The 17535-nt window shown below is 36.8% G+C and overlaps 1 protein-coding gene across 3 annotated transcripts in view; it reads right to left on the minus strand.

The window, feature by feature from the left end:
- Nucleotides 1-3538: 3538 nt before the first annotated feature.
- The window catches only part of Sh3glb1 (SH3 domain containing GRB2 like, endophilin B1), a 37048-nt gene continuing 23051 nt past the window's right edge, over nucleotides 3539-17535 (minus strand). For all 3 annotated transcript variants that reach the window (XM_023561239.2, XM_023561240.2, XM_003478793.5), the window contains 4 exons: nucleotides 13992-14081; nucleotides 13523-13623; nucleotides 8800-9028; nucleotides 3539-8444 (listed from right to left, as the gene is read on the minus strand). In XM_023561239.2, coding sequence (XP_023417007.1) covers nucleotides 8337-8444; nucleotides 8800-9028; nucleotides 13523-13623; nucleotides 13992-14081 — 528 coding nt within the window. In that variant the 3' untranslated portion in view covers nucleotides 3539-8336. The remainder of the gene's footprint in view (nucleotides 8445-8799; nucleotides 9029-13522; nucleotides 13624-13991; nucleotides 14082-17535) is intronic.

Genomic DNA, 17535 nt, shown 5'->3' on the forward strand with positions numbered 1-17535 from the left:
CACACTAGTTCCTAAGTCAATTCCTTATGTTAAATGTTTCTTATAATCTTCACCACTGGTAGCTTCACCCATTTCTGCATGCATCAGATCACCCAAGGGCTTGTTTATCTTTTGCTCTGCCCTAACCCCAGGATTTCTGATTTAATAGGTACCCATGAACTTGTATTTCTAATACATTTCTAGGTGATGCTGCTAATGCTGGCTGGGGAACCATGTTTTGAGAACTGTTTGCTATAAACCTATAAGATAGGCATTTCAATCTCTATTTCATAGATTAAAAAGTAGGAATTGAGATTATGTAAACTTCCCAACACTCAGCTAGTAAGTGGTAGAAACAAGAACTTGAAAATTTTGCTCGATTCCAAAGTCTATAGACTTGATTTCTGTGCGAGGTGGTTTTGCAGTAAGACATTCTATCTGGACAGAATAGTAACGTTTGATAGCAACAGCAATAGGACCCTCGAAATAGGGTAGGAATCTTTGACTCCCCAAACTTAAACATGTGTTGTGAGAGGGTCCCAATCAAAGCCCCAGTGATGGACAGGGTAATGTCTCTAAGAGGGACTCATTCATAAGAACAGAAGTGGACTAATGAGCAACTCCTGTCACCAAAGGCTATGGGACAAAGGGAAACACTAGTGTGAGGTCTGCAGTGGCCATCAGTGAAACTTCACAGACATCCTAGTGAGGGTTTACTCCTGGGAAGATTGGCTGTGTGTATAAGTTTTAAGGTCCTCTTGTGCTTAGCGAGCTATGCTGAGATGCCCTGAACATACTAGGTGAGGACGAAGTGGCTCTCAGCAGGCTGTGGTGCTCTGTCCTCCATGACTGAGGCACAGTGAACAGGCACAGCAGGTTATGTGTAGCACTGGGGTGTGTGTGTGTGAGGTCCAGGGCCAGCAAACAGGCTAGGAGGTATGAGATACCTTGATGGAAGGGAGAAGTTGACTCGTGGACTTGAGTCCCTGGAGAGTCTCAGAAATCCGCATGGGGAAGAAATGTTCCAGTTCACAATGATCTGACAGAAGGCTCAGAACCACCGCACTTCAGTGTCAGTGTGAATCATTTTATGCTTGTTTATATTCCAAGTTTGATGAAGTTTCAATGAAACATTCACATAAAATGTAATTCATGAGTGAGGGCAAGGAAGCTGGCCTCTTAACTCTGCCTTTGGTGCTTGGAAGGTATCCTCAGTGCCCTCTTCAGAGAGCGTGAGTGGCTGTCTCCTGAGCAACCAGCACGTTTGTATCTGGGAATGGTCAATTGGAAGTTTGAACACGCTTCTTTGTTTGGCTTATTCCTAGGAGACAGACTGGGTCAGATTTGTTATTCATGTGTAACAACTGAGCAGAACGTCCTATTCATATTCAATTATCCTACCCTTTGCCTTTGTGCATTTACCTTCATACTGTTTTCTGGCAAATATTTTTGGAAAGCAGGGAAAGAATAGGTACAGAAATGGGGAGAAAAGGGTAAAATGGAAAAAGGAAACAACTCCTTTTAGGGGGTATCTATATAGAAAAGGTTATTAATGGAAACAATGCAACCCTAAATTAACTGAGGTGACTGATTGTAAACTTGTGTAAATATAACCAGCAAAACTTCACACTAATAAATCACTGCTTCTGTAAAGCACTTTAGCAATGAGCACTGTAAAGTTAACCAGTCAATGGGAAATAATAGATTGTGTGGTTTAAAGTAGGTTTATCATACTGATACTCAAAAGGGTCACTACTTCTTAGGGAAAATACACATAAGTACACCAAAACTGAATTATTAATCAATCTGTAAAAACTAGAATGCTGCAAGCAGTGATGGGACTTGCTGATCTCAGGTGTATGAAGGTAGGGGACACAAAAGCCATCTCTGAGCTCAGCTCCCTTTAGCAAGTCACTGTAAGTTAGGGCAATAAACGCTCACTTGTGTGTATAAACAGTTCTGCCCAAAGGGATGTTTAACCTTTCTTGACAAATGAGCCAGTAGGCTCCAAAGTGCTTAGGAACTACCTGAGATTGACTAGCATCAGAAAACTAGAATCAGACTGGGCAGAAACATGTGCCCTAAACCCTTGTGTATCAGGCTTTCAGAGAAGTTGCTTTAGTTATAGCCTCATTTTAATCAGTCAGCTGTCTTGTTTTCATAAACCTGAAAACTGCTGTATACCCCTCCTCACAGCCCCCTAAATTAGCTTAGTATTCACTCTTTATTGGCTGAGTAGCTGAAGTCATAATTAACAAACCCCATGCTAACTTACACTGATTGGTGCTCACCCAAATGTTAACATGGTCTGTCTGCTGATTGCAGCTGTGATTTTAGGACTTACCTTTCTGGAGATGTTGCAAATCACCTACTATATTTCTCTAAATAAATGTCTCCAGTATGGGCAAATCAATTCTATGTTCTCCATTCCTGGAGAGACATTGGAACTTAGCTAATAAAAATTACTCTGCTTGGTGCCAGGGACTTACCTCAGTGGCGTAAGCGCCTGCCTTGCAAGCACGTGGTCATGAGTTCCATCACCGGTACCAAAAAAAAAAAAAAAAAAAAAAAAATGACTGCTCACAGGTAGAGGTCCTGACTGCCAGTGGGCCAACGGTGTGAAGTTTCTATCAGACGGGATGTTTGGCCTGGCTGAACGCCCCCTTACCACTTAAAAATATGGTTACTACTTGATGCATCACTGTTAAGATTTGGTAATGTTGAAAGCTTGCACTAAACGCTGAGTATGTGGTAACATAACTCAAAAACCTAGGTATAAAAACGAGGAACTAAGCAATGTCCATTTATTGTGATGGTTTTCAAAGATTTTATTTACTCCACACAGACTGACAATATCAACTGCTGTACTATACTTACTTGGGAATCCTAGTAAGCTATTATATACTACGTGTCCGCTATTTTGATACAGATAATTCCTTCAATTCTATCAGGTGGGCTTATTTTCATTCTATTGATGAGCTAGCAGGCTTTGGAGGTCTACAGTACTGACACAAAGCCAGGGACATGGCACATGACACAAGGCATGGGATAGCCAGTGCTCTGCCTGCCTTCTAAAGGCCCACTTTCCCATAACTGCCATGGTTTCTAAAAGCATTTGCAGCCAGGCTGCACCAAAACCACCAGAAGACCGCACTCTGGTGAATGGCTCTCCTATGACCTCAACACAACTCAGAAAGGTGGTAATGCTTTCAGGACATTGAACAGAAACAAGAGGGATGTGTACCATAAACGCTTCCAGAAGTATCACACAATCCATGACAGAAGGGAGAACAAATGGTGTGATGTCAGAAACACTGACTGGTCTTTTTATTTTTTCTACATTTTACCCATTTACTTTTAAACTCAAAAAATATTTAGTTGAAAGCCCTTCAAATCAAAAACAAAAACCAAGCCCCCTGCAAGTCCTTGTACTGCTAATTAAAAAAGCCAGTTGCTAAAAAGTAACAAAAGCTTTAAAAAGCTAGCATAATTTCTAGTAATTCCACTTGAAAGTATTCATCTTATAAAATTAGGAACATAATACAAAGTAGCAACACAATGTTTTTAAAAGCAGTTTATTAGTGAAAAATTGGAAACCTAAAAATTCAACAGTAGTTTAATAAAAGATGGCACATAATGATGAAATATCATGCAGCCATTTAAAAAGATGTATAAATACATACAACACAGTAAGATACTCATGGTACTGTTGACTGAAAAAGTTACAAAACAGCACGTACAATTTGATCCCATGTAAAAAATGTATAAATGCACAGAAGAGTCTGGAAGACCATATAGCTAAATTACAGTGGTTTTCCCTGGATGGTAAAGTTGTAGGTAATTTTTTAAACTATATTTTTAAAACATGGCTATGACTTATAATAAAAGCATTAATAATTCTTAAAAAAGTTTCTTTTAAAGTAAGAATAAGATCAGAGCTCAGCAACCTGAGGCACAGGGATGTACATGTGAGTCAAATACTGCTCTCACAGCTGTCAGGGTGTCTGACGTTAGTCACCAGTGAAAAGGCACTGCATTGAGTGGAAATGTCCTTCCTAGGACCGAAGGCCCCGTGTGCCTAGGCTCCTTCCACAGCAGCCTGGATGCTAAGCAATCCTCCACCGACACTAAACGCACCCTTATACCTTCATACCCACTTGTAGGAAGCAAGCAGGCAGTAGGCTCCTCTTGAGGGTAATGTTGTAAATTACTTAAGGCAGGAATTTCAAGCAATGTCAGACTGTAGGCTTGAAAGTGAAAGGCAAGTTGTTACTCTGCAGTGATGCTCAAACTTTAGACTGCAGCAGAGTCACTCAAACGGGTTTTTACTACAGCCTGCTTGGCCCACCCAGAGCTACATTCAGTAGGTCCTGGGGAAGGCTTAGGAATTTGTGTTCTTTTCCTTCACTGGACAAATATTTAATGAGTACATATCATGAGCTAGGTCTTGTGTTAAGATTTGGGAATTTGCGATCAAACAATTATAGCCTGTATCTCAGGAAGCCTACATTCTAGAGTAACAGACGTTACCAAACAAATAAATTACAAAAATAATTATAATTACAATTATTTGTGTTAGAACACAGTAAAGAAGAGTTCTGTTTTAGACATTTAAAGAGCTATCACATGAAGAACAAAGACCAGTTCTAGAGGCCCTTGAAGAAAAAATGCAGGTACAAATAAAGAACAAATACTCAAAAATGGTATTAGCGTTTTCAACAACCTTCCAGGCAGTGTAAATATCTGGGGTTTCAAATTCTTGATGGCTACTGCTTTACCAGGTGGACTTTCTAATGAGGATGACCCGGGAGAAGGGGCAGGTGAGACTGAGGAATTCCCTCCCCTGCTATGACTCTCTCCATGAGCCAGGAGCACTTGATCATCCAGAGATGTTGACACAAAACTGATCATGAGACCTTTTCTCCACTACAGCTCCTCACTCAGGCCTGAAGTGCAACTAGGGAAATATTATCCAGAATTGCAGGGATTCAGGAGAGGGAAGGGACTTTTTCAGGAATCCTGCTGAGGAACTATAAAGGTAAACTGGGTTTCCCTGTGTTAACAGGCCTGTTTCTTGACCTTCACCATCCTCTCTACTCTCCAGTTTATCTCAGAAATTTCTTCCCAGCACCAGCTCCTTTTCTGGTGAAGGATAATAGACCAGGAGAGTGTGCTATAGCCCACTGAGGATCCTGGCCCCAGGTTTCTTGCTTCCATCTGTCCCAAGTGAGGCACCTTCCCATTTTTGGGACCTCATTTCCCATAGTATGAATTCTTTTTATTAGCACCATAAGAAACTTTGTAACACTGTGACCTTAAGGATCTGATTAAGGATAAACGTAAATACAATCCAATCACTGACTCTTTGTTGATACAAGAACTTAAAAAGTACTTCCCACTTTATTATTTTATTCATATGTACATCCTCACATGTTACTGTACTTTTGGGTGAAGTGCCGGGCACAGGGTTTAATTAATTCTGGGTGGCACCATAAAACAGGTTTCCCAAACTTTTCTCTTCCACGCATAATAACCTTTTTGGACCAGTACCTGAGTAAAATTAAACCTTATGACTTTAAAATAAGCCAAAACCAAAATAAAACCACCACCACAACCATGATCCTATCTAACCAAACAAAACTCTATTGAAATAAACAACAATCTTAAGAACAACCTACATATCATAGTGGATTTGTACAAGACAAAGGCACAAGAAATCTCTGAACCTATTAACATTATAGTACCTTAATAATGTATAGAAGCCTTCAATCAACATTTACCTGGTGGAAAGTAGAAGGTTCTGATAAAGAATGCATGCTGACGTGGTGAGGTTAAACCCAGATCTGGGTCTGATTTAAAGACGCTGGAGAGTGGAATTCACAGGGAGTGAAGCGTGGATGTAAAAGAGGCCTCTCTTATACCCAGCCATGGACAAAGCCATAGTCTGGAGAGGTCCAGGCTAATAAGGGGAAACACATTTAGAGGGAATATGTTTACTATGTGTGAAAATTTTCCCTAAAAAGCACCTAATATGACATTTGCTTTATTATCTCATAACAATCCATGACGGAAAAACTATTTCCATCTTATGACAGGCAAACAGCATGTCATTGGAATGGTGTATCCGACTCTCCAAGAGTATGTGAGGACAGCTGGATACGATACCCGGACCGTTAGTTCAACCACACTCTTTTCCCTTTATTAACATACTTCCCATAAACCTAATTTAAAGTTGCTGTTTAAGTTGACAGGAATTTCTGTTACGATCTTTCAAAGCCTACATCTAAACTTACAAGGTAGCAGGTATTCTAGACTATAAAATGTACTTTGAAGGGGGAAAACAAACAAAAACCCCACTTTACTAGCTTAGTTTTATTGAAAACTTATCAGCTTGGGCTGCTTTTGAGGTTCGTGAAATATGGGCAGTTTACGGGGAGTGAAATTGTCTTGTAAAACTACAAAATTCAGAGGATGTCTTATAGCATAACTGAAATAAAGCGTAACAACTCCAGTTAAAGTTGGGACACTGAACTAAAAATTAACAACATGTTTACCAAGCTCTTATTAGGAGTGCTTAACAAAAAAGGCATTATTTAAAAGCTGTGCTTAAATATTAATTTTTTAAAAATACTGAAAAAATCATTTTGATAGACATTCCCTGAAAAACTGAAACACACTTTGACTTCATGTTTAAGTCAGACTGAATTACTGATGCTCTCATCTCTCGGCCTGGCGCATCTTTTTCCTTGTATCCAGAACACTTCCATCCCAAACCATTCTACTCCTCCACGTTAGGTGATGCCCTTTATTTCCTTCATAACACTAACTCTGTTACAGGACAACAGCTTATTTTTCTGCATCCTCTATTGGCCGTTAAGCTCTGTCAGGGGCACCTTGCTTATGGTATCAGCCCCAGTCATCAACATAGTGTCTGACTCTTAACAAGCATCTGTTGGATAAAGGAGAACAGAAGTCCTAAGATAAAACAAAATCATCAATCTGCTGATTTATAACAACTGCTGACTCACGGCACTGGCCCAAATAGCAGTTTTCTAGCTTTGAATCTGCTACTAATAATACTGTGTGCTTCATAAACAGAGATCCTAATCATGATGCCTATATTCATTAACACATTTTCAAAGCTTTACTAATAAGCCTAGAGTAACCAACCAAGTTTGCTTGTATATAACTGATAATATAGTTTCATTAATTCATATTTTTATATAGATGGGTTGTTCAAGAACAAATCCTCTTTACTGTGCGGCAGTATGTTCTTAATGAATCAAATTTTGATTATGTATTAATAATCTGAATGCACTGAATTTGTTCCAGATATTTTAGAATCTTAAATACAATTGTATCAGGGAAATATAGTAACACTTTTAAGAGCTAGCTATTCTCACATTAAAAAAAAGATTCAGTAGTGTTTTAAAAATAAAACATCTGGGCACGCCACGGTTGTGCATCCTGTAATCCCAGCACTTGGGAGGCAAAGAGGAGTTCAAGGCAAGCCTGGACTGTGTAAGTGAGTTAAGAGGCCAGCCTACACGACATAGCGAGATCCTCTGTCCAAAAACCCAAAAACCCAAAAAACAAAAAGCAGCTGGGCATAGTGGCACACATCTGTAATTATAGCACTTGGGGGGCTGAGGCAGGAAGACTGCTGAGTTTGAGGCCAGCCTGGACTACACAGTGAGTTCAAGTCCAGCCTGGACTACAGAGTGAGACTCATCTCAAAAATTAAAAAAATATAAAAATCATAAAACAAAAAGCTAAAAAACACCTATTAAAAAAACATAGTCTCGAAGTCATCTGATTCCTGCTAGACAAGGTATAAATGATATAGCTGCATTTCTGTTCATGGATGCATTAAAAAAACATTCTTCACAAAGGAGATTTATATCCTACAATTCATTTTTAAACCAAAAGTTGAAATCAAATTTTAACTTTATTCTTTGGCTATTACTTATACCTAATAAATGAGTCATTGATATTAATTCACGATAAATTTATTTTACATAAAAGAAAAAACTTGTAGTTAATGAAAAATTCAGTAGAAAACAGTTCTTCTGCTTTAAGTTGGGGCTCAAAAGTAGAAGCAGCTTATTAGTGAAATCTCAGTAGAAAGAGAATTTTGTAAGAAACATTCTTGGCATGAAAGCGCTAACAAACTCTTAGTGAAATATTTACCATGCAACTTTATTGGCAGAAGGGCTGGTTTCTGATGGCTGGGTTTTTGTTTTTGTTTTCCAGTCTCTTAGGACATTACCATAGAAGATACTTAAACCTGCTTTCTTTAGAGTTATTTATATATAAATACGATGCCATGATGAGTAATTTTTTCATAGTCCACCTATTTAATTAAGCAGTTCTAAGTAGGTAATTGGCACTTTGCCCTTCTGATTTCCCCTTTCCCCCATTAGCCAGTCTGAATCCATTCCAACGACACTGAACACAGTGATCACCTACAAAGTAAGATATTTCAAGTCATTAATTATATTAAAAATAAACACACAGCAAACAAACCAGGTATATATTTAATTTGTTTAAACTATTCATTATCAAAGGACTTTTAACATTATCAGAGTTTATATATCAAGTTATTTAGTGGTTGAAAGTTTTAAGTATTTCTGCAATGTTCAATTATATGAAAGAATAATAATTAGTATTTCATAAAATATCAGCATAATCATCTGAAATCCATGAAACATTCAAGGCAAACTCTTTCTAAATAAGCACTTAGGAGTGTGCATCCTGCTGTGCTATTAGGAGGTATGCCAATTCATGACCCATTTCTCTTCGCACACCCACATTACTTACCTCATCTGCCAGAAGGGACAACTCAGTACTATTTGCAGCATCATAGTCATAGAGTACCCTGGCCTTCCTGCTGCCACTCGACTCCTTAAGGTCAGTGACATTGGAAGCAGGGGTGATTCCTAGACCACTGGGCGAAGCCATGGCAGAAGAACCAACTGCATTTGGTAAAGCAGATGGCACTGGAGTCCCGGATGTCTGATTGTTGTTAGAAAGATAATTGGATGGAAAACTGTTGAAAAGAAAACAGCTGATTAGCTATTTCCAAATGATTAAAGTTCCTTAATACCACCACTTGGTGGCACTATTTACCTCGCAATATTTGCACTGGAAAATAAACAGATGTTAGTAATTTACTAAGGCTTTAGTGACAAACTATGATGTCTAGCTTCTTCTTCCCTCTTGGCCCAATTATACTAGAGATAATTCAGGTGTTATTCAGATATAAATCCTTGAAAATTTGAAGTCGTCCTTTTTATAATAATGATTTAAATTTTAAAAAACATAATGGCTGTTCCCCAGCAGAGAAAGTGGATCATCTGTCCTTAAAACATTGCCAAAAAAATTTTTTTTTTGTCTTTTTCATTTTTTTTTCGGTACCAGGGATCGAACTCATGACTGCCTGCTTCCAACGCAGGTGATTATGCTGCTGAGCTAAATCCCCAGCCCCAAAAATTTCTATTAGTATATCTCATTAATTTATTTCTTATAAATCTGTAAACAAAAATATCAGTGAAAAACTACTGTAAGAATGACGTTTTCTTTTTTTTTTTTGGTGGTACCTGGGATTGAACTCACAATCTCATGCTTGCCAGGCAGGTGCTTATGCCGCTGAGCTAATAAATCCCCAGCCCAAGAATGAAGCTTTCTTGAGAAGTATTTGAATATCTGAAAACTTTTTCATAAGCCTTGACATTTTTCTATCCATTCAGATGATAACCATCTACTGATTACGCTCATGTTCAGCACTGCTACCACATGCTGAAGACAAAAAGATAAAATGACACCATTCAGACGGAGGAGACTGGCATTCACATGACTGACACTTGCACAAGTTCACTGTATTCTATATTTTTAGAAAAAAATACGTTTTATACATGCTTATAAACCATCTGAAGACAGTGAAGAGAATCTTCAATTCATCTTATGCTATTGTCTTGCCAGTACTAAATGGCAAAGTATACAATGGATGGCCTATAATCACTAATTCAACTATTTCTAAGGTCAGAAATTATCTATTAAAAAGATGCTTATATTTTCTTCTATGATGCCAGGGATTGAACCCAGGGCCTCTCCTCTGACATTCCTCACTTTAAAGAGCAAAATAAAATTAAGTAGGTAGTAAGTAGGTAGACAGATCTTTTTCAGAGGGGAAGGTGATCAAGAAATGGAGAGGGGCAAGAAGAGGGACAAAGGATGACAAAAGGAATTAAGATGTGTCATATACGTGTACCAACTCCACACAGGTAATGTAAGTATTATGCACAGTAATATGTAAAGAAAAAAAAAGGTTATCCCTTTATCAGAGATGGGAGGGAGGAGGGAAGAAGGAAGGAAGGGAAAAGGGATGAAAAAAGAAACTGAGCTATATCACGTATATGTATCAACTCCCCACAAGGAGTATAAACATTATGTGCCACACACATTTACTAATTAAAAAAAAAGAATTTGAAAAAGAAACAAAAAAATGTGTCCAACAGACCCTCATCTTGGAGCCAAGACCAAAGTCTGTAGTTTCCAACACCCTTCCGTGCGTGCTGCCTGGCTGTTTCCTCTGCTCACTCCAGCAAAATCCTCCGCGCCACTCCTTGAAAACGCAGCTGTGTTTCTGGCATGGGGCCTCTCCTAAAATACTTTCTTTCAGGTACCTCATGTCTGCCCCCTCATATTTTTCTCTACTCTCACTAAGGAACTATTTTGCTATAATTTTCACCACATTTTTATTACCTTCTAATATTATGTAACACACACATACATACATATATACATATATATATATGTACTTTTTTTTCCTTGCTTCTCCACCCCCAATACAATGTAGGTCCCATGTAGGTAGGGATTTTGGTTATGTTCATAGCACACTCTATATGTCTAGAACAGTAGATTTTAAATATTAAAAAGCAAGTTTCTTTGGTGGGTAAGTGTTCTAATAATAAAAATAATCTCTAATTCAGGTTTTACTTTCTAAAATTAAGACAATATTTCTAGCATCTTTTCATCAGTGAGCTCATTTTAGAAGTAACTGCACACATTTCTGGAAATTAAAAATAAATATAGTCTTTTTCCATGTAGGTGAGTGTATGCACATGTGTGTATACACACACACACACACACACACACACACACACACACACACACACAGAGTTTTTAGTTCTCTAACTTTGGAACTGTATCTCGAAGTTTGCTAGCCTAACCAGCTTTTTGTTCAGTCAGTCAAGTCTTCCTATGTCAATTCTGGGGATTAACAGTAAAAACAAAAGCACTGGAAGGCCATTTGCACCTTCTTAGAACTCTTATTTATTCACTGTGAAAAACGTCAATGAAGTCAGAAACAATGTTAAAGACTTCTGCTTACTAAAAGTAAATACTGATTTTGTGACTCATCCTGGATTTTTGCCTGTGTAATGTGGATAACAGTATTCATTCCACCTGGTTGTGAGTGAGGATTAAAACAGTCAACGTATACGAGGTATCTGGAAGAGTTCCTTAGCACAACTTGACTCAGGCCCTATGAAGTGACTGCTGTTGTTCACTTACTCCCACCAGCCTTAACTACTAGTGACCTGGCCCTACTGTTCAGAAACAGCTTTTCATTTATCAGTATTGATCTGAATGACTTGTGAAGTTTTACATGTGATGCTTGTTTTAAAAAGTGTACCTTGGGCTGGAGATACAGCTCAGCAGCATAAGAATTTGCCTGGCAGATCTAAGGCCTTGAGTTCGATTGCTGATACCAGCCCCCCAAAGATACCTTGTAATAAGGCTAAACTTTCCTTCACCTTTCTTATCGTTGGCCTGTAGCAGTAATATAATGCTTTTGAAGGCACAAAAACAAGCTTTGCTTTCTTCTCTAGAAAAAGAGAACTGGTTTACTTTGTACTGTTGGAGCTTATCCTCAAGTGCAATGATAAACTCATTTTGTTTGAGTGCCTGGAGGTCAAGTACCTGCGATATGATGGCAGCAAAAGCAACCTGTATGATATATTTCTAAAGTGTGAGGACAAAGGAGAAAGGAAATGTTAAGGCTTCTTGATCGTAACATAGTTGTAATAATATAGGGATTAAAGTGGTATTCTGCTTTCAGGTATGAGTACCACTAATGAAACATAAAATCCAGTGGTATACTGGTTCATGAATTTGACTGTTTCTACAATTCGGGTCTCAGAATAACTAATGATAAGAAGCTTCAATTCATTTTTAAGATCTAAAGTTGGCTTTGTGGGCTGGGGATTTAGCTCAGTGGCATAAGTGCCTGCCTGGCAAATGTGAGGTTGCGAGTTTGATCCCCAGTACAAAAAAAAAAAAAAAAAAAAAAAGTCTTTGCCAATGTGTTTAATTTTTCTAGCTCTAGTTTTAAGGATTAATATGCATAAAACATCACCAAAATGACTTTAAAATTAAACACTTCATTCCTTGAAACAACTTATCTCGATATTCTTCCTTCAAATGGCAGATATCATTGCTGTTTAATCAGTAGATAAACTCTAAACTTTAGGCCATTCATGATCTGACTCTGCCACACTCCTCTAGCCTCATCTAGTATTCCATTCTTACCTTAGCCATTATGTTCTGACCAGAAGAACTACTTACTGTCAGTTCTCTGAATCTGCCACTTTTTCCTTCAGTTTTTATATAAATTTTTTAATTTGCCTGCAACAGTTTGCCCTTTGCTTATTCAGCCATGGCTGTATCCTCACCTAGACTTTAAATGTTGTGAAAGCAGAGATCATACCTGCCCTGTATGTTATTTCTCGTACCAACTTACAATGTGAGCTTCACAAAGGTAAGCATTTTGTCTGTCTGCAGACATAACTTCAGAGTATAAAATGACTGAGCTATGTGCTTTATACACTGTCATTTTGCTTACAGTGTATTACCAAAGTCAGAATAATTGTGTCAGTGGGCTTGAGTTCTTAAGAGAATATTAGAAAACTTTTTTTCCTCTTTACTGAGTAGTACGTACAGTGATACCTCAGTTCACGAACTTGATTCTTTCTATGATTCTGGTTGTAAACTGAGTTGGATAAGAACCAAATCAAATTCAATGGTTAGGTTCAATATTGACCTTATGGGGAAATTTGACTTTTTAAGGTTTTGGTTCAGTTAAATTTGCAACCAGAATCATGGAGAGAATCAAGTTCATGAAACCAAGGTACCACTGTAATCAACATATATACATTAGTTTATCTTCAAGAGCAACAGCAAAAAGTTATGTTATAGAAAAGTAAAATCTCACTAAAAGCTTTTTTTATATGTCACTAAAAAAGGTATTCACTTAAATTATCCTTCAGTCCCTGTTAATATCCTTGTGATCCAGAAAAGCTCTAAATGTTTTGTTATCTCAGAAGTTTGATATTTCTATTAGAAAAAACCAAAACTGAATTCTATCCAATTCCAAAGACTCCAATTCTTCTAATCATCCTTGTTAATAGTCCATATGCAAATATCTGCGTTTCTCATTTCTTATCTTATCTAAGACTTCAATATGTGAAAGGGAAATTACTACCTTCCCAGTTGTTTCTGGAGATCTAGCATGTATTGGTAACACTGTGCATAGTAAGTCATCTGGGCTTCTACAAAGTCATTTAGACAGCGAAGATGATGAGCCTGTAAAGCAAAGTTATAGTCAGGTCTTAGCTCTCAAACTGGTATGTTTAGAGACAAACTATAACACTGAAATAAAGGAGAATCATGTATCTGGCATCCTACCACAAGGCTTATTAAGACTGACCTTGGTGAACAGTATAATAACAAACTTTGTTTAGCTGATGTAAACTAACCTGAGTATTTAATAAGGGTGGGACAAGTAGATGATAACATGGAAGCAAAATTTAAAATATTTCTTCACACATCTTTACCACTATAATTTATGGTTCCTTAATAATGACTGAAAATGAAGTTCAGTCTTTACTCCAAGTTGCCTTAGAATGACCAGTCTTTTGTTCCAAATGAATTTTTGATGAATAAATACTCACATGTGTACTGCTGATTCCCTCTAGCAGAAGTCTGGTAATCTCAGCCTGACGATCAAACTCACTTTGAGTTATTCTTAATTCCTGTTCAGACTTAAATTAGGACACAGTTTTAGAATCTTCTTGGAAGACCCGGCCCATTTTATATAAATTCTTTTAGGCAGTTAAAAAAATTCCTCAAACAAATCTCAAATTATAATCTGGCAATTCCCTGATTCTGCATTTGTGACATCTAAACTGTTCCTTAATTTTGCTATATTACTCAACCTCACAAGACCTGATTCATTACCAGCACATGATTCAAAAGAATTTACCAATGCCAACCTTTAATGGCATATTTATTAAACTAGAAAACCTAGAAAGTCTACTATGGGCAGTTAGAATATTTTCTAGTTTCAATTCTGCCAAGTTTGATATTTTACAAAATTTAAGTGTACCACAGTTTCACAAATATGTTATTCTTAAAATTCCCAGTTATTACCAGTTTTTAAACAAGAGTTTTCAATTTCAGATTCAAAAGACTTCAGAGTGGCACCATAGGATTTCTACTTTTCTTTAGTTACCAGACACTTGCTGTTAGGAACAGTTCTTTGGTTCCTTCAAATACTTCTTTGTCATACATTTAATTTTATATGTCTTCTTTTAAAATTTTCTATCTAAACAACATATAAAATAGGCTTTAAGAAGAAATCGTGTATTATGATTAAGGCTTAAAATGTTTTCTCAGAAGTTATGATTGACCTTCAGTCAGTGTTATGCTGATCAACTGGTTCTCAAGTAAAAGAGGAACACTCTAACATCCTGATTTTCATGGTAAAATACTCCTGCCACGGGTAATTTCAGACTGCCAATGTCAAGTCACTGAGCTGGTGTCAGATGGAAAGAGATGTATGTAATATGATACCACCACTGGTTTTGAACACCTGATACATTTAGTATTGAGACAAAACAGTTCACAGAAAAATTAACAAGCTCTAAAAATAGTCACTACTGGCATAAAACATCTTCTCAAAACTTTTAACTAGAACTTACTGGCAATAAAGAGAGGAAAAAAATAAAACCTCACTCACAACACATTCAAAATAACTCCCTGTTCAATTATCTTTGGTAAAAATGCCATTATGATGACATTTTTTACTATCTTTCTAGTGTAAGTAGATTTTTCCCCTTGTAAATATTATTTATATCATTTATAAAGATCTAACATCATTTTTCAAGATCAACAAAGTCTGAATTTTAATGTGAAATTTCACACTTCATCTTTTCCCTTGGATGGCAATAGTTAACTAGTCAAGCTAGTCGAGAAAAGAATACAAAGCAGATAGCTGATATAAGATCCCGATGGCAACAGGCCAAGAATTGACTGTTAGATTTATGAACATGAGTTTGAATTGTTTAGTGAAAAAAAAAGCACTGAAGTTAAATTTGAGTAAAACAAGAATACTTTAGCAGGGTTAAAGTCAGCTTCTCGAAGCTAGAACAAAACAGAAAAAGAAGGACCAGGAGAAGAAAAGAATCAACGTTCTTTACAAGGAAAGCATCGGGGGAACCAATAATGTCTGTTACTTTTGCACTATTTACTAACCTTCCATGTGACTGAATACAAAATGATTTTAATAGGAGAATTTGTAGCAAATCAAAATAAATGAGTTTCCGAAGAAAAGTAGGCTAGTCTCTTTGTGAAAGTACCATTTAATTTAATGGCTGTTAGTAAAAATGGCAAAACCCCCCATTATACAGCAATGTTTATCAACATGAGGGGAAAAAAGTAGACGGCAGGCTGAAGAGAGCAGGAAGCTTGAGACTGAATTGGAAATAAGGTTTTAACGCTAAAAGCACTGACTAAAAATGAAATTCAATAATCTCAATAAGGGCATGAAGTCAGTCATCTAACTTTGACTAAAATTCAGTATGTTAGTAGCTGTTTGGAGTGATTAAGAACATAGTTGAATGTCCCAAACTGACTATACTTCACACATATGCAATTGACATAATCTGAGAAGCTGAGGAAATTTAAGTTAGATTCATGCAGGAAAAAAAAAATCTATATTGGAAAGATAGATAAGGAAGGTGCATTTGTGGTGGTGGTGAACAAACACAGCAGGCAAGTGCTCTGCCACTGAACTATATAGACCTAATCCTGAGCAAGATGTAAAGACAATTTAAACAGCTGCAATTCTGTTCTCCAGAATATCTTAATCCCTGATTTAACCTTATAAATAACGTATAGCGTTCTTAGGATTACCAAGAATTACTGTTACTAGACGAGTTGATTTAGACTAAATAGTACAACATTAAGTAAGCACTAACAGTTTAAGATGTAATTTGGAAAATGTGCAGCAATTTTTTGTTCTGTGAAGCCACAGGACTGGATATCTGCAAGAGAAATTTTGGTCACACTTTTGAAGTATTTGTTGTAACAATCTTAACTGCTGTCAGTTACAATACTCTAGGGATATGAATTTTAAGAAAAAAATCTCTTCAAATTCATTTTGACATATTTCCTTAATATTTTACATATCTATACAATAGAAACATTTGTTTCATTACTTTCTTTGATTTACTATATTATTTCCCAAACTTGTATAAGGTGCAGAATCATGTAAGAAACTTTTGGGTGTACATGTATGTCAACTAAAGGGAAGAATCAGTTATTTTCATTCAAACTACATTCTCTCCCTTGTAGCTCTGCCCTCTTTTCTTTCATGGTAGAGGTTCAGAAATAAATCAGAAGTCAAGGTGGAACCATATAATAAGTTAATGCAAATATTACAGAGGGGGATGTGAACCTACGTCAAGAGTTATACTAGATTTCCAAGTCATAGAATCAGTAGCTCAGTAACCTATGCATGAAACAGATTGTACATTCAGCAATCCCACAATGTCAGAAAATAGTTTAAAAAGCTATTAAAATCAGGGGCCATAATTACCACTTGCCCTCAATCTCCAGCATCATCCTCTTTTGGAAGTCAGGTTTTGATAGGCCTTAAAAATGGAGAATAAATGAAAAATGCTTCTAAAGACCTAAAGTAGCATTTGTAGCAAATCTCCATTGAATTTATAATTTTATTTCTTAAATTCTTCCTTTACCACCTGATTTTCTAAGCCAGAGAAGATTAGAAATGGTAACATGGTAGAGAGACTGTTAGCAGTTTGATGCAGCGGGAAAAAGACAAAAACAATGTATCCAATTGTTACATCATACAAAAAGGGATACTCAAGATAATGATGTTAACTGTAAAATGAAATACCTGCTATCCTGTGTTTAATATGGCAGTAAAGTACATTTTTTACAGACATTTTCTGCTAAAACGACAGAAAAAAAAGCTTTGGTGATAGAAGCTCTGGTTATGTTAACTATACCACATTTAAAAATCTGTCATTTAAAAAACTATCAATGAATAAATCACATATTTCTTCTGTTTCGTAGGAAGGCACTATATGATTACCATTTGATTAACAGGTATCTGATGTGCTAATCACGTCTCTGCAACACTGTTTGGAGCTGCTATTGGTAAAACAGCCCTAAGTATTTCCATAATTTTGG

Source organism: Cavia porcellus, unplaced genomic scaffold (genome assembly GCF_034190915.1).
Source record: "Cavia porcellus strain 051 isolate PalLab524CR breed Dunkin Hartley unplaced genomic scaffold, mCavPor4.1 scaffold_1, whole genome shotgun sequence".
Classification (NCBI taxonomy): domain Eukaryota; kingdom Metazoa; phylum Chordata; class Mammalia; order Rodentia; family Caviidae; genus Cavia; species Cavia porcellus.